Source organism: Bombina bombina, chromosome 8 (assembly GCF_027579735.1).
Source record: "Bombina bombina isolate aBomBom1 chromosome 8, aBomBom1.pri, whole genome shotgun sequence".
Taxonomy (NCBI): Eukaryota; Metazoa; Chordata; class Amphibia; order Anura; family Bombinatoridae; genus Bombina; species Bombina bombina.
In genome coordinates, this window is record NC_069506.1 from 118,486,655 (window position 1) to 118,509,020 (window position 22,366).

Sequence of the window (22,366 nt, forward strand, 5' to 3'; positions counted from 1 at the left end):
AGTCTGTATAGTCCCCATTCCACTGTTTGAGCATGCACAGTTGTAATGGTCTTAGATGAATTCGTGCGAAAGGAACTATGTCCATTGTTGCAACCATCAATCCTATTACTTCCATGCACTGCGCTATGGAAGGACGAGGAACAGAATGAAGTACTTGACAAGAGCTTAGAAGTTTTGATTTTCTGACCTCTGTCAGAAAAATCCTCATTTCTAAGGAATCTATTATTGTTCCCAAGAAGGGAACTCTTGTTGACGGGGACAGGGAACTCTTTTCTTTGTTCACCTTCCATCCGTGAGATGTGAGAAAGGCTAGAACGATGTCCGTATGAGCCTTTGCCTTTGACAGAGACGACGCTTGTATTAGAATGTCGTCCAAGTAAGGTACTACTGCAATGCCCCTTGGTCTTAGAACCGCTAGAAGGGACCCTAGTACCTTTGTGAAAATCCTTGGAGCAGTGGCTAATCCGAATGGAAGAGCCACAAACTGGTAATGTTTGTCCAGAAAAGCGAACCTTAGGAACTGATGATGTTCCTTGTGGATAGGGATATGTAGGTACGCAATCCTTTAGATCCACGGTAGTCATAAATTGACCTTCCTGGATGGTGGGTAGAATCGTTCGAATAGTTTCCATTTTGAACGATGGTACCCTGAGGAATTTGTTTAGGATCTTCAAATCCAGAATTGGTCTGAACGTTCCCTCTTTTTTGGGAACTACGAACAGATTGGAATAAAATCCCATTCCTTGTTCCTTGTTCCTTTATTGGAACTGGGTGTATCACTCCCATCTTTAACAGGTCTTCTACACAATGTAAGAATGCCTGTCTCTTTATTTGGTTTGAGGATAAGTGAGACTTGTGGAACCTTCCCCTTGGGGGTAGTTCCTTGAATTCCAGAAGATAACCTTGAGAAACTATTTCTAGCGCCCAAGGATCCTGAACATCTCTTGCCCAAGCCTGAGCAAAGAGAGAGAGTCTGCCCCCCACCAGATTCGGTCCCGGATCGGGGGCTACTCCTTCATGCTGTTTTGTTAGCAGTGGCAGGCTTCTTGGCCTGCTTACCCTTGTTCCAGCCTTGCATTGGTTTCCAGGCTGGTTTGGGTTGTGAGGCATTACCCTCTTGCTTAGAGGATGCAGAATTAGAGGCTGGTCCATTTCTGCGAAAGGGACGAAAATTAGGCTTATTTTTAGCCTTAAAAGACCTATCCTGTGGAAGGGCGTGGCCCTTTCCCCCAGTGATGTCTGAAATAATCTCTTTCAAATCAGGTCCAAATAACGTTTTACCTTTGAAAGGAATGTTAAGCAATTTTGTCTTGGATGACACATCCGCTGACCAAGACTTTAGCCAAAGCGCTCTGCGCGCCACGATAGCAAACCCTGAATTTTTCGCCGCTAATTTTGCTAATTGCAGAGCGGCATCTAAAATAAAAGAGTTAGCCAATTTAAGTGCGTGAACTCTGTCCATAACCTCCTCATATGGAGTTTCTCTACTGAGCGACTTTTCTAGTTCCTCGAACCAGAACCACGCTGCCGTAGTGACAGGAACAATACATGAAATTGGTTGTAGAAGGTAGCCTTGCTGTACAAAAATCTTTTTAAGCAAACCCTCCAATTTTTTATCCATAGGATCTTTGAAAGCACAACTATCTTCGATAGGAATAGTAGTGCGTTTGTTTAGAGTAGAAACTGCCCCCTCGACCTTGGGGACTGTCTGCCATAAGTCCTTTCTGGGGTCGACCATAGGAAATAATTTCTTAAACATAGGGGGAGGAACAAAAGGTATGCCGGGTTTTTCCCACTCTTTATTTACTATGTCCGCCACCCGCTTGGGTATAGGAAAAGCGTTGGGGGGCACCGGAACCTCTAGGAACCTGTCCATCTTGCATAATTTCTCTGGAATGACCAAATTGTCACAATCATCCAGAGTAGATAATACCTCCTTAAGCAGTGCGCGGAGATGTTCTAATTTAAATTTAAATGTCACAACATCAGGTTCAGCTTGATGAGAAATTTTTCCTGAATCTGAAATTTCTCCCTCAGACAAAACCTCCCTCATGGCCCCTTCAGATTGGTGTGAGGGTATGACAGAACAATTATCATCAGCGTCCTCTTGCTCTTCAGTGTTTAAAACAGAGCAATCGCGCTTTCTCTGATAAGTAGGCATTTTGGATAAAAGATTTGCTATGGAGTTATCCATTACAGCCGTTAATTGTTGCATGGTAATAAGTATTGGCGCACTAGATGTACTAGGGGCCTCCTGCATGGGCAAAACTGGTGTAGACACAGTAGGAGATGATGTAGTATCATGTTTACTCCCCTCATTTGAGGAATCATCTTGGGCAATATCATTATTTGTGTCAGTACTGTCCTTACTTTGTTTGGACGCTATGGCACAATTATCACATAAATTTAAATGGGGAGACACATTTGCTTTCATACATATAGAACATAGCTTATCTGAAGGTACAGACATGTTAAACAGGCTTAAACTTGTCAACAAAGCACAAAAAACGTTTTAAAATAAAACCGTTACTGTCACTTTAAATTTCAAACAGAAAACACTTTATTACTGAATATGTGAAAAAGTATGAAGAAATTGTTCAAAAATTACCAAATTTTCACCACAGTGTCTTAAAGCCTTAAAAGTATTGCACACCAAATTTCAGAGCTTTAACCCTTAAAATAATGGAACCGGAGCCGTTTTTCAATTTAACCCCTATACAGTCCCAGATACAGTCTTTGCTAAGACCCAACCAAGCCCTGAGGGGAATACGATACCAAATGACGCCTTCTAAAAGCTCTTTCAGAGATTCTTAGATCCTCACACATGCATCTGCATGCCCTGCTCTCAAAAAACAACTGCGCATTAATGGCGCGAAAATGAGGCTCAGTCTATGACTAGAAAGGCCCCCTGACTGAAAAAGGTGTCCAATACAGTGCCTGCTGTTTTATAAACGTTCCCCAGATTATAAATGTCAATAGTTAGCCTAAATTTGAATAATATGCACAAATAAAGCAATCGATTTAGCCCATAAAAATGTCTACCAGTTTTTTAGCCCATAATAAGCCCTTTATTCTGTTTGTTTTTGACTAAGAAAATGGCTTACCGGTCCCCATGAGGGGAAATGACAGCCTTCCAGCATTACACAGTCTTGTTAGAAATATGGCCAGTCATACCTTAAGCAGAAGAGTCTGCTAACTGTTTCCCCCAACTGAAGTTACTTCATCTCAACAGTCCTATGTGGAAACAGCAATCGATTTTAGTTACTGTCTGCTAAAATCATCTTCCTCTTACAAACAGAAATCTTCATCCTTTTCTGTTTCAGAGTAAATAGTACATACCAGCACTATTTTAAAATAACAAACTCTTGATAGAAGAATAAAAACTACATTTAAACACCAAAAAACTCTTAACCATCTCCGTGGAGATGTTGCCTGTGCAACGGCAAAGAGAATGACTGGGGTGGGCGGAGCCTAGGAGGGATCATGTGACCAGCTTTGCTGGGACTCTTTGCCATTTCCTGTTGGGGAAGAGAATATCCCACAAGTAAGGATGACGCCGTGGACCGGACACACCAATGTTGGAGAAATATGAGTTATATCCACATTAAAGTGACTGGCTTAATATTCACCCAGTAGTCAAGAAGAATCTCTCACTTCATGTGTTCTCACAAGAAATGTATTTTTGTTTAATATCCAGCTATAGATCAGTTAGGGAGGTTGGAAATATAGTGACACAATACGTATTAGAAATGGGCAAATATTAAAAAATAATCAAAACTCAAATTGGTAGAATGAATGAAACAAAACATTCAATAATGCCTAATATATGGCTTTATATAAATTGTGTTTTTTTTTGTATCAATATAAAATATGTACATAACACCGGCTTCTATTGGTGGCTACTGTAAATACATTATGTGCAGTCAACTCTGTAATGCTGAAAAGTAGTTAATTAAAAATCTGTTAGAGCAAAGGAGTTAAACACATAGGTAAAGGCAGCTCAAGAGTAGCAATGCACTACTGGGACCTAGCTAAACACATCAGGTAAGCTAATGATCAGAGGCATCTGTGTGTATCCACCAATCACCAGCTAGTTTTCAGTAGTGCATTGCTGTTTCTGAGCATATTTAGGTGAGTTTTTAAACAATGGATCCAAAGAGAATAAAGTAAATATGATAAAAGAAGCAAATTCAAAAGCGTATTTTCCATACAATAAAAGTTAAATTTTTATCTTATGTTGCATTAAAAGGACATGAAACACAATATTTTTTTCATGATTTAGAAAGAGCATGACATTTTAAACAACTTTCTTATTTACCTATTTTATCTAATTTACTTAATTCTCTTGATATCCTTTGCTGAAAAGCATATCTAGATAGGCCCAGTAGCTGCTGATTGGTGGCTGCACATAGATCCCTCGTGTGATTGGCTCACCCATGTGCATTCTTATTTCTTCAACAAAGGATATCTAAAGAATGAAGCAATTTAGATAATAGAAGTAAATTGGGATGTTGTTTGAAATTGTATTCTCTATCTGAATCATGAAAGAAAAATGTTGGTTGTCCCTTTGTAGTGTTCTGCTACTGAGGCCTGTGTGCAGACATGCTAGGTGGGCTGATCACATATTGATGTCAAATTAAAACTCTGTCTTGAACAAAAAATACATAGTTGAAAGAAGATAAAAAAACAAAAGTCTATTGATAATGACTTATACAGTGATACAGTAAGATATGATACAGTAAGGAGTGATGAGGCTCAGAGTTAAATCTGCAGATTTACAGCTGAGCACAGAACAGTTGCTCAGGGCTCTTTCATAATGTAATTTGTAAATGAGCAGAAAAATATGACCTTATCTCTCCGTTGATTATCTGTGCAGAACCCTGGGCTATATTTTCATTAATATAAAGTGCGCAACACACAGACACATCCTCACCATTAATAGTTCAGTTCACATATTAAAAATAAAATAAAAGATGCAGGTGATTAAAATGTTGAATTTTATTGGTTTAACAAACCATAAAACACTTTCTGTAGGAAAAAAAGAAGAATGTAATATAACTGAATATATGTGAATTAGAACGAACCAACATTTCTCTGGGGGTTCATTTGTGAATGTCATGATCCATGTAAAAAAATATTGTTCCTTATCTTGGTCAGTGAATCATTTATCTTATTTTCTAGAAATTGCTTTATATATATATATAAAAAGAGAAATAAAAAAAAAAAATCTAACTTCAACCTCATAGTGCAATCCATTTTGTCAGGAGTTTAGAATCAATATATGTTTTTCTATTTTACTACTACTGCAAACATTTTACTGCAAGGAATAATCATTAAACCTTTTTATGGTATAGGACATTTTCTTTTTTTTTTTTTTTTGCCCCTTGCAGAAGCAATTTTGTGATTTCCAAAAGCGTTATAAAGGTATTTTAATGAACAATCAGTTACACAAAAAGAAAAATACATCCTGTTCTTGTACAGACAGAAAAAAAAAAACAGAAGAAAAGCAGAGGTAAAAATCAGACTCCAAGTAGCCTTGGTTTGGGCCCTGTAAAAAAATATGTGCTGGCATAAACTCTGGCTGTAGATTTTAACACCCATCTCCTGCTGCAGAGTCTGTTATACTATTTGTAGAGACTATTAGATGACATTCTATGCTCACATTACAAGGCATTTGGTGCAATGTCATTGTATCATCTTGTCCCATGATACTCTTCTTATGCCTCTGCTGGCTGGATCTTTAAATAGTCAATAATATTCACCTTGTTTATTTTTTCCATCCTGAATATCTGGTCTTCTTTTGTTCTCACCATTGCCTTGCTCACCTAAATCTTCCTCCTGCAATCCAAGCACACAGAGTCAGAGTAGTCAATAAAATATGAGAGCATAGGGATGGATGCAAAATATAAATACACAATAAGGAAGGTGGACTAATGCAGAAGTGCGTAATAATCTGTGCAGCTCTAATTTATAGATCTGCACTTATGTCCGGCACATTTATAGATCTGCACTTATGTCCAGCACATTTTAGTGCTCTTTCCTTCCAAAGTCAGCTCACATCTGCAAAGCTAATAATCATGTATTGTATAAATGCATTTCAATTATATGTTAGAGAGCTTTCGTCCTAATCAACATTTTACTGTTTACTGAACAACATATAATCTAGAGCACTTCACACGCAGAAGCTATCACTAGGGTCAGTACACTTCCCACAGGCGTTTATAGAAATACGCTGCATAATTCAGAAGTACAGCTAATACTTTCATAAAATTAAAACTCTACATTGAATACAGCGATCATTTGTGATTTATCAGATCCAAACTTGTTGCAGTGAGTTTTTTTTTATCTGAATGACAGATAACCCAGAAGTCCAATTTCTCTTTGTTAATGTGATCCTATTCATGGGCTTTGTACAACCAAAGACCATAAAAGCTAAAAAAAAATAACTAACTAAATAAAAAGCAGCTTAGCTACTGTCACTCTTTGCCTCTTAGCCCCTAATTTGTAACAGAGAGACATTTAAGTCTATCTTCTTATGGGCTGGACAACATCAGAGGTTGCCAATGAAATTGGTGTGTCATTTTCATACTGTACACAAACAGTAAAATAGGTAATGTTCCTGCAACTGCACAAACAAACATCAAGTAGACATCAATGCACAATGGTTCGCTTTCTATGGCGGTAATTCTATGATAAATACTTCTACGATACCTACTGGAATGAGCTATTGATCGTGTCATAAAATGTGCCAGAAATACACAAAACAACCAAATTAACGAAGCATGAAGAGACAAACACTGGCATATTATGCCACAAAGAAATAAGCTCATAACAAAAGAACAGCTTCATTAAAAATACATTCAACAGATATTAAACCATAAATACATGTTAGACATAAGAATGTATCCAAAGCAAAAATTAGCCTTAGAATGGTATGTAGATGTAGATTATGTTTTACAATTGTATGTGTTGTTTAAATATTGACGATATAAGTGAAAATTTAAAAGAGTAACTCAGTGAACTTGCTCATGTAGCGGTTGCTGAAATTTGTTTCCCAGGTAAAGTAAGATTCTCTGTTTAAAGGGACAGTATACACCAATTTTTATATAACTGCATGTAATAGACAGTACTATAAAGAATAATATGCACAGATTCTGAACTAAAAATCCAATATCAAACATTTAAAAAAAAGTTTAGCACTGTTGAAAAGGTTAGGCTTGGACACCCACTGAAAGAGTCTGGAAAGCAAAAAAGAGCACACACATTTCCCCCTCCCCTCATATGAAAAGACCCTTTACACAAATAGGAGCAAGCTGGAGTAGGTAGGGAACAGTCTACTTCTAAAACTTTGGGGCTTGGTTAGGAGTCTGAAAATCAGTGCAATGTTATTTTAAAATAAGCAAAACTATACATTTAAAAAAACAAACTGTATGGGCTATATAAATGGCTCATCTACAAAACATTTATGCAAAGAAAAATCTAGTGTATAATGTCCCTTTAAGTAAAGAGTTTGAGCACTAAGGGGGTTAGAACAACTAAGGGGTTAGAGTAACCTAAAGTAAATATACAGTCGTATGTAAAAGTTTAGGCACCCCTGACAATTTCCATGATTTTCATTTATAAATAATTTGGTGTTTGGAACAGCAATTATGATCTATCAAATAACTGAAGGACACAGTAATATTTCAGTAGTCAAATGAGGTTTATTAGATTAACAGAAAATGTGCAATATGCATCCAAACAAAATTTTAGCACCCTTGTCATTTTGTTCATTTGAATACCTGTAACTACTTAGCACTGATTAATTTGAACTCACAATTGGTTTGGTGAGCCCATTATAAGCCTTGAACTTCATAGACAGTTGCATCCAATCATAAGAAAACAGAATTTATGTTTACCTGATAAATTACTTTCTCCAACGGTGTGTCCGGTCCACGGTGTCATCCTTACTTGTGGGATATTCTCTTCCCCAACAGGAAATGGCAAAGAGCCTAGCAAAGCTGGTCACATGATCCCTCCTAGGCTCCGCCTTCCCCAGTCATTCGACCGACGTAAAGGAGGAATATTTGCATAGGAGAAATCATATGATACCGTGGTGACTGTAGTTAGAGAAAATAAATCATCAGACCTGATTAAAAAACCAGGGCGGGCCGTGGACCGGACACACCGTTGGAGAAAGTAATTTATCAGGTAAACATAAATTCTGTTTTCTCCAACATAGGTGTGTCCGGTCCACGGCGTCATCCTTACTTGTGGGAACCAATACCAAAGCTTTAGGACACGGATGATGGGAGGGAGCAAATCAGGTCACCTAGATGGAAGGCACCACGGCTTGCAAAACCTTTCTCCCAAAAATAGCCTCAGAAGAAGCAAAAGTATCAAATTTGTAAAATTTGGTAAAAGTGTGCAGTGAAGACCAAGTCGCTGCCTTACATATCTGATCAACAGAAGCCTCGTTCTTGAAGGCCCATGTGGAAGCCACGGCCCTAGTGGAATGAGCTGTGATTCTTTCAGGAGGCTGCCGTCCGGCAGTCTCATAAGCCAATCTGATGATGCTTTTAAGCCAAAAAGAGAGAGAGGTAGAAGTTGCTTTTTGACCTCTCCTTTTACCAGAATAAACAACAAACAAGGAAGATGTTTGTCTGAAATCCTTTGTAGCCTCTAAATAGAATTTTAGAGCACGAACTACATCCAAATTGTGCAACAAACGTTCCTTCTTTGAAACTGGATTCGGACACAAAGAAGGCACGACTATCTCCTGGTTAATATTTTTGTTAGAAACAACTTTCGGAAGGAAACCAGGTTTAGTACGCAAAACCACCTTATCTGCATGGAACACCAGATAAGGAGGAGAACACTGCAGAGCAGATAACTCTGAAACTCTTCTAGCAGAAGAAATTGCAACCAAAAACAAAACTTTCCAAGATAATAACTTGATATCAACAGAATGTAGGGGTTCAAACGGAACCCCCTGAAGAACTGAAAGAACTAAATTGAGACTCCAAGGAGGAGTCAAAGGTTTGTAAACAGGCTTGATTCTAACCAGAGCCTGAACAAAAGCTTGAACATCTGGCACAGCCGCCAGCTTTTTGTGAAGTAAAACAGATAAAGCAGAAATCTGTCCCTTCAAAGAACTTGCAGATAATCCTTTCTCCAAACCTTCTTGAAGAAAGGATAGAATCTTAGGAATTTTTATCTTGTTCCATGGGAATCCTTTAGATTCACACCAACAGATATATTTTTTCCATATTTTATGGTAGATTTTTCTAGTTACAGGCTTTCTAGCCTGAACAAGAGTATCAATGACAGAATCTGAGAACCCTCACTTTGATAAAATCAAGCGTTCAATCTCCAAGCAGTCAGTTGGAGTGAGGCCAGATTCGGATGTTCGAACGGACCTTGAACAAGAAGGTCCTGTCTCAAAGGTAGCTTCCATGGTGGAGCCGATGACATATTCACCAGATCTGCATACCAAGTCCTGCGTGGCCACGCAGGAGCTATCAAGATCACCGATACCCTCTCCTGTTTGATCCTGGCTACCAGCCTGGGAATGAGAGGAAACGGTGGGAACACATAAGCTAGGTTGAAGCTCCAAGGTGCTACTAGTGCATCCACTAGAGTCGCCTTGGGATCCCTGGATCTGGACCCGTAGCAAGGAACCTTGAAGTTCTGACGAGACGCCATCAGATCCATGTCTGGAATGCCCCACAATTGAATTATTTGGGCAAAGATTTCCGGATGGAGTTCCCACTCCCCCGGATGAAATGTCTGACGACTCAGAAAATCCGCTTCCCAATTTTCCACTCCTGGGATGTGGATTGCAGACAAGTGGCAGGAGTGAGTCTCCGCCCATTGAATTATTTTGGTCACTTCTTCCATCGCCAGGGAACTCCTTGTTCCCCCCTGATGGTTGATATACGCAACAGTCGTCATGTTGTCTGATTGAAACCGTATGAATTTGGCCTTTGCTAGCTGAGGCCAAGCCTTGAGAGCATTGAATATCGCTCTCAGTTCCAGAATATTTATCGGGAGAAGAGATTCTTCCCGAGACCAAAGACCCTGAGCTTTCAGGGGTTCCCAGACCGCGCCCCAGCCCACCAGACTGGCGTCGGTCGTGACAATGACCCACTCTGGTCTGCGGAAGCTCATCCCTTGTGACAGGTTGTCCAGGGTCAGCCACCAACGGAGTGAATCTCTGGTCCTCTGATCTACTTGTATCGTCGGAGACAAGTCTGTATAATCCCCATTCCACTGACTGAGCATGCACAGTTGTAATGGTCTTAGATGAATTCGCGCAAAAGGAACTATGTCCATTGCCGCGACCATCAAACCTATTACTTCCATGCACTGCGCTATGGAAGGAAGAAGAACAGAATGAAGTACTTGACAAGAGCTTAGAAGTTTTGATTTTCTGGCCTCTGTCAGAAAAATCCTCATTTCTAAGGAGTCTATTATTGTTCCCAAGAAGGGAACTCTTGTTGACGGAGATAGAGAACTTTTTTCTACGTTCACTTTCCACCCGTGAGATCTGAGAAAGGCCAGGACAATGTCCGTATGAGCCTTTGCTTGTGGTAGAGACGACGCTTGAATCAGTATGTCGTCCAAGTAAGGTACTACTGCAATGCCCCTTGGTCTTAGCACCGCTAGAAGGGACCCTAGTACCTTTGTGAAAATTCTTGGAGCAGTGGCTAATCCGAATGGAAGTGCCACAAACTGGTAATGCTTGTCCAGAAAGGCGAACCTTAGGAACCGATGATGTTCCTTGTGGATCGGAATATGTAGATACGCATCCTTTAAATCCACCGTGGTCATGAATTGACCTTCCTGGATGGTAGGAAGAATTGTCCGAATGGTTTCCATTTTGAACGATGGAACCTTGAGAAATTTGTTTAGGATCTTGAGATCTAAGATTGGTCTGAATGTTCCCTCTTTTTTGGGAACTATGAACAGATTGGAGTAGAATCCCATCCCTTGTTCTCCTAATGGAACAGGATGAATCACTCCCATTTTTAACAGGTCTTCTACACAATGTAAGAATGCCTGTCTTTTTATGTGGTCTGAAGACAATTGAGACCTGTGGAACCTTCCCCTTGGGGGTAGCTCCTTGAATTCCAGAAGATAACCTTGGGAGACTATTTCTAGCGCCCAAGGATCCAGAACATCTCTTGCCCAAGCCTGAGCGAAGAGAGAAAGTCTGCCCCCCACCAGATCCGGTCCCGGATCAGGGGGCCAACATCTCATGCTGTCTTGGTAGCAGTGGCAGGTTTCTTGGCCTGCTTACCTTTGTTCCAGCCTTGCATTGGCCTCCAGGCTGGCTTGGTTTGAGAAGTATTACCCTCTTGCTTAGAGGATGTAGAACTTGAGGCTGGTCCGTTTCTGCGAAAGGGACGAAAAACATAATTTATGCTTACCTGATAAATTTATTTCTCTTGTAGTGTATCCAGTCCACGGATCATCCATTACTTATGGGATATTAACTCCTCCCCAACAGGAAGTGCAAGAGGATTCACCCAGCAGAGCTGCTATATAGCTCCTCCCCTAACTGCCATTACCAGTCATTCGACCGAAAACATGCAGAGAAAGGAAAACCATAGGGTGCAGTGGTGACTGTAGTTTAATGGAAAAATTACCTGCCTTAAAGTGACAGGGCGGGCCGTGGACTGGATACACTACAAGAGAAATAAATTTATCAGGTAAGCATAAATTATGTTTTCTCTTGTTAAGAAGGAGAACCATAGTGTCCCAAAACATTTTTTAGACTGCCATGGGAGCAATCCAAGTTCTTTAAAGATCCAAGTAATTGATCAAGTACCATACACAAAACCAAATAGATTACTTGAACTAAGAAAACTAGAAACAAAGTGGATCTACAAGCTAAAAACATTGCAGCCCTTAGGATTAAACATTGATATAGATGTGGCGGCCTTTTTATAAAATTATGCAACAATTTCCCTTTGTGCGGTCAGAACTTCCATAATACTTGCACATGTTTTAGCTAGGTCATTTCCAATCCTCATCTTCATCTATAGTCTTAACATCCCAATTCTAAACAGCTATAAATTTTAGTGTGTATAATATCCCCTTTCCTAACACATGATATCCCTTCGAAAACATATCTTAATGTTTCAGATATACCAATCAACTCAACAAAAATTTTTTCAAAAATATTGAATTTTAAATATTGCATTTTAAAGGCAAAATGATGTCCCCTAAAGAACCTTGTTTTCAGGGCATCTTTTGTTAATCATCAAGATCACAAGGATACTCTCCCCAACATAATTGTTATCTTCTAGAATATATATATATAGCGCAGTTTGATATTACAACATCAACTTTAACACATCTACACTATGTTTTTAAACAAAAACTAATTAGGAATTTCTTAATAATAACGTTTTTTTAACAATAACGTTTTTTACTAATTTTTGTTAACAATCATTCATTCATTTAACTTATTCAAATTAGTAAATTTCGCATTTTTTGATAAAAGCTAACCAAATAAATTAAATTTATAAACTTAAAGTGAATATGGACAGAATCCTGTATGGCTATTACATAGCAAAGTTTTATCACTAAAAAGAATATTTCACAAGTTTTTCATAAGTGTTCTGTTTTAACGTAGAAAATTATATTAGGGTTATATTTTAGGTCTATCAACAATATAAAACGTTCAAAATCCTTATAATTATCATTTTATAACCATTAACATACAAATAAGGGTAAAACGTTCTAATATGGGTCTTACTAGAAACATACAATGCATATTTGTTGTCTATTAATTACATATACTTTGTTTGCAATAAGAGAGAACGTTATGTATTGCACTGCTTTTATTTGTTCTTAGAAGTATCTTTGTACTCATATTTTGTTTTTTGTCTTTCCCTCACGTGTTCGCTATATGAAACTATGTGTAAAAATATTGTTACTGCATGCTATTTTAGGGATATACAATCTTAAATCCGGGTTTACATATGCGCTCACACCCTCTAGTAATGATTGGCTAGAAAGCGCACACCTCCCATCTGATTGGCGGACATACCTTTAAAACAAAGAGGCGCCAAGTTCAATTTATCCAGCCTTTGATAAAGCCCGACCGGAGTCGGGGGAAACGCGTCAGGCATCCGAACAAAAAAGACTTAGCAGGAAAGCAGTTAAAGAATACTGTTCAGCACTAGCGTTACCAAGACTGGGGTGACAGGATCCGGAACACCGTCGCCCACTTAGTCTTTTCGTAAACGGAGAGGAAAAGGACCAACTATCTCCCTGGTGCTGCAGGAGCTGCGATAATCCTAATGAGCATATGCTCTCAATGCTGACTTTTAACCTTTATCTAGTAAGTGTTTTTAACCGTGTGTTTTACTAGTACAATAAAATCCTACACTTGAATCGTGCCTTGTGCGCCTGTCTTTTTCTCTCATTTCATGTTTTCTCTTGTTAAGTGTATCCAGTCCACGGATCATCCATTACTTATGGGATACCAATACCAAAGCTAAAGTACACGGATGACGGGAGGGACAGGCAGGCTCTTTATACGGAAGGAACCACTGCCTGAAGAACCTTTCTCCCAAAAACAGCCTCCGAAGAAGCAAAAGTGTCAAATTTGTAAAATTTGGAAAAAGTATGAAGAGAAGACCAAGTTGCAGCCTTGCAAATCTGTTCAACAGAAGCCTCATTCTTAAAGGCCCAAGTGGAAGCCACAGCTCTAGTAGAATGTGCTGTAATTCTTTCAGGAGGCTGCTGTCCAGCAGTCTCATAGGCTAACCGTATTATGCTACGAAGCCAAAAGGAGAGAGAGGTAGCCGAAGCTTTTTGACCTCTCTTCTGACCAGAATAAACGACAAACAGGGAAGACGTTTGTCGAAAATCCTTAGTTGCCTGTAGATAAAATTTCAGGGCACGGACTACATCTAGATTGTGTAGCAGACGTTCCTTTTTCGAAGAAGGATTAGGACACAAAGATGGAACCACAATCTCTTGATTGATATTCCTGTTAGTGACCACCTTAGGTAGGAACCCAGGTTTAGTACGCAGAACTACCTTGTCTGAATGAAAAATCAGATAAGGAGAATCACAATGTAAGGCAGATAACTCAGAGACTCTTCGAGCCGAGGAAATCGCCATTAAAAACAGAACTTTCCAAAATAACAACTTGATATCAATGGAATGAAGGGGTTCAAACGGAACCCCCTGTAAAACATTAAGAACTAAGTTCAAACTCCATGGTGGAGCAACAGTTTTAAACACAGGCTTGATCCTAGCTAAAGCCTGACAAAAAGCTTGAACGTCCGGAACTTCTGACAGACGTTTGTGTAAAAGAATGGACAGAGCTGAAATCTGTCCCTTTAAGGAACTAGCGGATAAACCCTTTTCTAAACCTTCTTGTAGAAAAGACAATATCCTCGGAATCCTAACCTTACTCCATGAGTAACTCTTGGATTCGCACCAATATAAGTATTTGCGCCATATCTTATGGTAAATCTTTCTGGTAACAGGCTTCCTAGCCTGTATTAAGGTATTAATAACTGACTCAGAAAAACCACGTTTTGATAAAATCAAGCGTTCAATTTCCAAGCAGTCAGCTTCAGAGAAATTAGATTTTGATGTTTGAAGGGACCCTGGATCAGAAGGTCCTGTTTCAGAGGTAGCGACCAAGGTGGACAGGATGACATGTCCACTAGATCTGCATACCAAGTCCTGCGTGGCCATGCAGGCGCTATTAGAATCACTGATGCTCTCTCCTGTTTGATTCTGGCAATCAATCGAGGAAGCATCGGGAAGGGTGGAAACACATAAGCCATCCCGAAGGTCCAAGGTGCTGTCAAAGCATCTATCAGAACCACTCCCGGATCCCTGGATCTGGACCCGTAACGAGGAAGCTTGGCGTTCTGTCGAGACGCCATGAGATCTATCTCTGGTTTGCCCCAACGTCGAAGTATTTGGGCAAAGACCTCCGGATGAAGTTCCCACTCCCCCGGATGAAAAGTCTGACGACTTAAGAAATCCGCCTCCCAGTTCTCCACTCCCGGGATGTGGATTGCTGACAGGTGGCAAGAGTGAGACTCTGCCCAGCGAATTATCTTTGATACTTCCATCATTGCTAGGGAGCTTCTTGTCCCTCCCTGATGGTTGATGTAAGCTACAGTCGTGATGTTGTCCGACTGAAACCTGATGAACCCCCGAGTTGTTAACTGGGGCCAAGCCAGAAGGGCATTGAGAACTGCTCTCAATTCCAGAATGTTTATTGGTAGGAGACTCTCCTCCTGATTCCATTGTCCCTGAGCCTTCAGAGAATTCCAGACAGCGCCCCAACCTAGTAGGCTGGCGTCTGTTGTTACAATTGTCCAGTCCGGCCTGCTGAATGGCATCCCCCTGGACAGATGTGGCCGAGAAAGCCACCATAGAAGAGAATTTCTGGTCTCTTGATCCAGATTCAGAGAAGGGGACAAGTCTGAGTAATCCCCATTCCACTGACTTAGCATGCACAATTGCAGCGGTCTGAGATGTAGGCGTGCAAAGGGTACTATGTCCATTGCTGCTACCATTAAGCCGATCACCTCCATGCATTGAGCTACTGACGGGTGTTGAATGGAATGAAGGACACGGCATGCATTTTGAAGCTTTGTTAACCTGTCTTCTGTCAGGTAAATCTTCATTTCTACAGAATCTATAAGAGTCCCCAAGAAGGGAACTCTTGTGAGTGGAAAGAGAGAACTCTTCTTTTCGTTCACCTTCCATCCATGCGACCTTAGAAATGCCAGTACTAACTCTGTATGAGACTTGGCAGTTTGAAAGCTTGAAGCTTGTATCAGAATGTCGTCTAGGTACGGAGCTACCGCAATTCCTCGCGGTCTTAGTACCGCCAGAAGAGCACCCAGAACCTTTGTGAAGATTCTCGGAGCCGTAGCCAATCCGAATGGAAGAGCTACAAACTGGTAATGCCTGTCTAGAAAGGCAAACCTTAGATACCGGTAATGATCTTTGTGAATCGGTATGTGAAGGTAAGCATCCTTTAAATCCACTGTGGTCATGTACTGACCCTTTTGGATCATGGGTAAAATTGTCCGAATAGTTTCCATTTTGAACGATGGAACTCTTAGGAATTTGTTTAGGATCTTTAAATCCAAGATTGGCCTGAAAGTTCCCTCTTTTTTGGGAACCACAAACAGATTTGAGTAAAACCCTTGTCCTTGTTCCGACCGCGGAACCGGATGGATCACTCCTATTAATAAAAGATCTTGTACGCAGCGTAGAAACGCCTCTTTCTTTATTTGGTTTGTTGACAACCTTGACAGATGAAATCTCCCTCTTGGGGGAGAGAATTTGAAGTCTAGAAGGTATCCCTGAGATATGATCTCTAACGCCCAGGGATCCTGGACATCTCTTGCCCAAGCCTGGGCGAAGAGAGAAAGTCTGCCCCCCACTAGATCCGTTCCCGGATCGGGGGCCCTCGATTCATGCTGTCTTAGGGGCAGCAGCAGGTTTCCTGGCCTGCTTGCCCTTGTTCCAGGACTGGTTAGGTCTCCATCCTTGTCTGTAGCGAGCAACAGCTCCTTCCTGTTTTGGTGCAGAGGAAGTTGATGCTGCTCCTGCTTTGAAATTACGAAAGGAACGAAAATTAGACTGTCTAGCCTTAGGTTTGGCTCTGTCTTGAGGCAGGGCATGGCCTTTACCTCCTGTAATGTCAGCGATAATTTCTTTCAACCCGGGCCCGAATAAGGTCTGCCCTTTGAAAGGTATATTAAGCAATTTAGATTTAGAAGTAACGTCAGCTGACCAGGATTTTAGCCACAGTGCTCTGCGTGCCTGAATGGCGAATCCGGAATTCTTAGCCGTAAGTTTAGTTAAATGTACTACGGCATCTGAAATAAATGAGTTAGCTAACTTAAGGGCTTTAAGCTTGTGTGTAATCTCATCTAATGGAGCTGATTCAAGTGTCTCTTCCAGAGACTCAAACCAAAATGCTGCTGCAGCCGTGACAGGCGCAATGCATGCAAGAGGTTGCAATATAAAACCTTGTTGAACAAACATTTTCTTAAGGTAACCCTCTAACTTTTTATCCATTGGATCTGAAAAGGCACAGCTATCCTCCACCGGGATAGTGGTACGCTTAGCTAAAGTAGAAACTGCTCCCTCCACCTTAGGGACCGTTTGCCATAAGTCCCGTGTGGTGGCGTCTATTGGAAACATCTTTCTAAATATCGGAGGGGGTGAGAACGGCACACCGGGTCTATCCCACTCCTTAGTAACAATTTCAGTAAGTCTCTTAGGTATAGGAAAAACGTCAGTACTCGCCGGTACCGCAAAATATTTATCCAACCTACACATTTTCTCTGGTATTGCAACTGTGTTACAATCATTCAGAGCCGCTAACACCTCCCCTAGTAATACACGGAGGTTTTCCAGCTTAAATTTAAAATTTGAAATATCTGAATCCAGTTTGTTTGGATCAGAACCGTCACCCGCAGAATGAAGCTCTCCGTCCTCATGTTCTGCAAATTGTGACGCAGTGTCTGACATGGCCCTAATATTATCAGCGCACTCTGTTCTCACCCCAGAGTGATCACGATTACCTCTTAGTTCTGGTAATTTAGCCAAAACTTCAGTCATAACAGTAGCCATATCCTGTAATGTGATTTGTAATGGCCGCCCAGATGTACTCGGCGCTACAATATCACGCACCTCCCGAGCGGGAGATGCAGGTACTGACACGTGAGGCGAGTTAGTCGGCATAACTCTCCCCTCGTTGTTTGGTGAAATATGTTCAATTTGTACAGATTGACTTTTATTTAAAGTAGCATCAATACAGTTAGTACATAAATTTCTATTGGGCTCCACTTCGGCTTTAGCACATATAGCACAGATATCTTCCTCTGAATCAGACATGTTTAACACACTAGCAAATAAACTAGCAACTTGGAAATACTTTTCAAGTAATTTACTATAATATGAAAACGTACTGTGCCTATAAGAAGCACGGAAAAAGTTATGACAGTTGAAAATTAATAAACTGAAAAGTTATAGCATCAAATCTTTGTAAAAAAAAACACAATTTTAGCAAAGGATTGCTCCCATTAGCAAAGGATAACTAACCCTGATAGCCTCCCCCTCACACTTAACAGTGAGAGAGATCAGTAAACTGTCATAAATTAAATAAAACGACTGCCAAGTGGAAAAAAATAGTGCCCAAAACATTTTTTCACCCAGTACCTCAGAAAATTAAACGATTTTACATGCCAGCAAAAAACGTTTAACATTAATAAATTGAGTGTTATTAAAAAGCCTGTTGCTAGTCCCTGCAAATTAGGCTAAAGTTTTATGCATACAGTATAATTCCAGTGAAGTGCCATTCCCCAGAATACTGAAGTGTAAAATATACATACATGACAGCCTGATACCAGTTGCTGCTACTGCATTTAAGGCTGAGTTTACATTATATCGGTATGGCAGAATTTTCTCATCAATTCCATTGTCAGAAAATAATAAGCTGCTACATACCTCTTTGCAGATTAATCTGCCCGCTGTCCCCTGATCTGAAGTTTACCTCTCCTCAGATGGCCGAGAAACAGCAATATGATCTTAACTACTCCGGCTAAAATCATAGAAAAACTCAGGTAGATTCTTCTTCAAATTCTACCAGAGAAGGAATAACACACTCCGGTGCTATTATAAAATAACAAACTTTTGATTGAAGGTATGAAACTAAGTATAATCACCACAGTCCTCTCACACATCCTATCTATTTGTTGGGTGCAAGAGAATGACTGGTAATGGCAGTTAGGGGAGGAGCTATATAGCAGCTCTGCTGGGTGAATCCTCTTGCACTTCCTGTTGGGGAGGAGTTAATATCCCATAAGTAATGGATGATCCGTGGACTGGATACACTTAACAAGAGAAATTTGGTTTATTTTTAGCCTTAAAAGACCTATCCTGAGGAAGGGCGTGGCCCTTACCCCCAGTGATATCTGAAATAATCTCTTTCAAGTCAGGGCCAAACAGCGTTTTCCCCTTGAAAGGTATGTTAAGCAATTTGTTCTTGGAGGACGCATCCGCTGACCAAGACTTTAGCCAAAGCGCTCTGCGCGCCACAATAGCAAACCCTGAATTTTTCGCCGCTAATCTAGCTAATTGCAAAGTGGCGTCTAAGGTAAAAGAGTTAGCCAACTTAAGTGCTTGAACTCTGCCCATAACCTCCTCATAAGAGGATGCTTGATTGAGCGACTTTTCTAGTTCCTCGAACCAGAAACACGCTGCTGTAGTGACAGGAACAATGCATGAAATTGGTTGTAGAAGGTAACCTTGCTGAACAAACATCTTTTTAAGCAAACCCTCTAATTTTTTGTCCATAGGATCTTTAAAAGCACAACTATCTTCTATAGGGATAGTGGTGCGTTTGTTTAGAGTAGAAACCGCCCCCTCGACCTTGGGGACTGTCTGCCATAAGTCCTTCCTGGGGTCGACCATAGGAAATAATTTCTTAAATATAGGGGGAGGGACAAAAGGTATGCCGGGCCTTTCCCATTCTTTATTTACAATGTCCGCCACCCGCTTGGGTATAGGAAAAGCTTCGGGGGGCACCGGGACCTCTAGGAACCTGTCCATTTTACATAATTTCTCTGGAATGACCAAATTGTCACAATCATCCAGAGTAGATAACACCTCCTTAAGCAGAGCGCGGAGATGTTCCAATTTAAATTTAAATGTAATAACATCAGGTTCAGCTTGTTGAGAAATTTTTCCTGAATCTGAAATTTCTCCCTCAGACAAAACCTCCCTAGCCCCTTCAGACTGGTGTAAGGGCATGTCAGAACCATTATCATCAGCGTCCTCATGCTCTTCAGTATCTAAAACAGAGCAGTCGCGCTTTCGCTGATAAGTGGGCATTTTGGCTAAAATGTTTTTAATAGAATTATCCATTACAGCCGTTAATTGTTGCATAGTAAGGAGGATTGGCGCACTAGATGTACTAGGGGCCTCCTGAGTGGGCAAGACTGGTGTAGACATAGAAGGGGATGATGCAGTACCATGCTTACTCCCCTCACTTAAGGAATCGTTTTGGGCAACATTATTATCAGTGGTATCATTGTCCCTACTTTGTTTGTCACATTTATCACATATATTTAAATGGATAGGAACCTTGGCTTCCGAACATACAGAACATCGTCTATCTGATAGTTCAGACATGTTAATAGGCATAAACTTGGTAACAAAGCACAAAAAACGTTTTAAAATAAAACCGTTACTGTCTCTTTAAATTTTAAACTGAACACACTTTTTTACTGAATATACGCAAAAGTATGAAGGAAATGTTCAAAATTCACCAAAATTTCACCACAGTGTCATAAAGCCTTAAAAGTATTGCACACCAAATTTGAAAGCTTTAACTCTTAAAATAACGGAACCGGAGCCGTTTTTACATTTAACCCCTATACAGTCCCTGGTATCTGCTTTGCTGAGACCCAACCAAGCCCAGAGGGGAATACGATACCAAATGACGCCTTCAATAAGCTTTTTCAGTGGATCTGAGCTCCTCACACATGCATCTGCATGCCTTGCTTCTCAAAAACAACTGCGCATTAATGGCGCGAAAATGAGGCTCTGCCTATGACTAGAAAAGGCCCCCAGTGAAAAAGGTGTCCAATACAGTGCCTGTCCGTTTTTTTTTTAACAATTTGCCAAGATTAAAATAAATCTCCTAAGTTATAAACCATTAAACATGCTTATATAGTAATCGTTTTGGCCCAGAAAAATGTCTACCAGTCTTTAAAGCCCTTGTGAAGCCCTTGTATTCTTATATTGAAAATTAAGAAAATGGCTTACCGGATCCCATAGGGAAAATGACAGCTTCCAGCATTACCAAGTATTGTTAGAAATGTGTCATACCTCAAGCAGCCAAAGTCTGCTCACTGTTTCCCCCAACTGAAGTTAATTCCTCTCAACAGTCCTGTGTGGAAACAGCCATCGATTTTAGTAACGGTTGCTAAAATCATTTTCCTCTTACAAACAGAAATCTTCATCTCTTTTCTGTTTCAGAGTAAATAGTACATACCAGCACTATTTTAAAATAACAAACTCTTGATTGAAGAATAAAAACTACATTTAAACACCAAAAAACTCTGAGCCATCTCCGTGGAGATGTTGCCTGTGCAACGGCAAAGAGAATGACTGGGGAAGGCGGAGCCTAGGAGGGATCATGTGACCAGCTTTGCTGGGCTCTTTGCCATTTCCTGTTGGGGAAGAGAATATCCCACAAGTAAGGATGACGCCGTGGACCGGACACACCTATGTTGGAGAAAAGGTATTTAAGGTGGCCAATTTTATGTTGTTGTTCTCTTTGACTCTCTTCTGAAGAGTGGCAACATGGGGGTCCTCAAAATAACTCTCAAATGACCTGAAAACAAAGATTGTTCAACATTATGGTTTAGGGGAAGGCTACAAAAAGCTATTGTAGAGATTTAAGCTGTTAGTGTGCAATGTGAGGATCATAGTGAGGAAATGGAAGACCACTGGCACAGTTCTTGTTAAGGCCAGAAGTGGCAGGCCAAGTAAAATATAGGAGAGGCAAAGGATGGTGAGAACGGTCAAAAACAGCCCACAGATCACCTCATAAGACCTGCAACATCATCTTTCTGCAGATGGTGTCACTGTGCATCATTCAACAATTCAGCACACTTTGCACAAGGAGAAGCTGTATGGGAGAGTGATGCGGAAGAAGCCTTTTCTGCACACACGCCACAAACAGAGTCGCTTGAGGTAGGCGAACGCACATTTGTAAAAGCCAGCTTCATTTTGGAAGAAGGTGCTGTGAACTGATGAAAGAAAGACTGAGTTATTTGGTCATAACAAGGGGCGTTATGCATGGCGGCAAAAGAACACAACGTTCAAAAACAAACACTTGCTACCCACAGCAAAATTTGGTGGATGTTCCATCATGCTGTGGGGCTGTGTGGCCAGTGCCGGTAGTGGGAATCTTGTTAAAGTTGATGGTCGCATGGATTCCACTCAATATCAGCAGATACTTGAGATTAATGTTGAGGAATAAGTCACAAAGTTGAAGTTACGCCAGGGCTGGATATTTCAACAAGACAACGAACCAAAATACTGCTCAAAATCTACTCTGGCATGTATGCAGAGGAACAAGTACAATGTCCTGGAATGGCCATCCCAGTCCCCAGACCTGAATATCATTGAAAATCTGTGGGGTGATTTGAAGCGGGCTGTCCATGCTCGGCAACCATCAAACCTAACTGAATTGGAGATGTTTTGCAAGGAGGAATGGTCCAAAATACCTTCATCCAGAATCCAGACACTCATTACAGGCTATAGGAAGCGTCTTGAGGCTGTTATTTCTGCTAAAGGAGGCTCTACT

The 22,366-nt window shown here is 40.6% G+C and overlaps 1 protein-coding gene across 2 annotated transcripts in view; it reads right to left on the reverse strand.

Moving 5' to 3' along the window:
• Window positions 1-4,980: 4,980 nt before the first annotated feature.
• LOC128638532 (Golgi integral membrane protein 4) overlaps window positions 4,981-22,366 on the reverse strand; it is a 465,870-nt gene continuing 448,484 nt past the window's right edge. For both annotated transcript variants that reach the window (XM_053690536.1, XM_053690535.1), the window contains one exon: window positions 4,981-5,838. In XM_053690536.1, coding sequence (XP_053546511.1) covers window positions 5,749-5,838 — 90 coding nt within the window. In that variant the 3' untranslated portion in view covers window positions 4,981-5,748. The remainder of the gene's footprint in view (window positions 5,839-22,366) is intronic.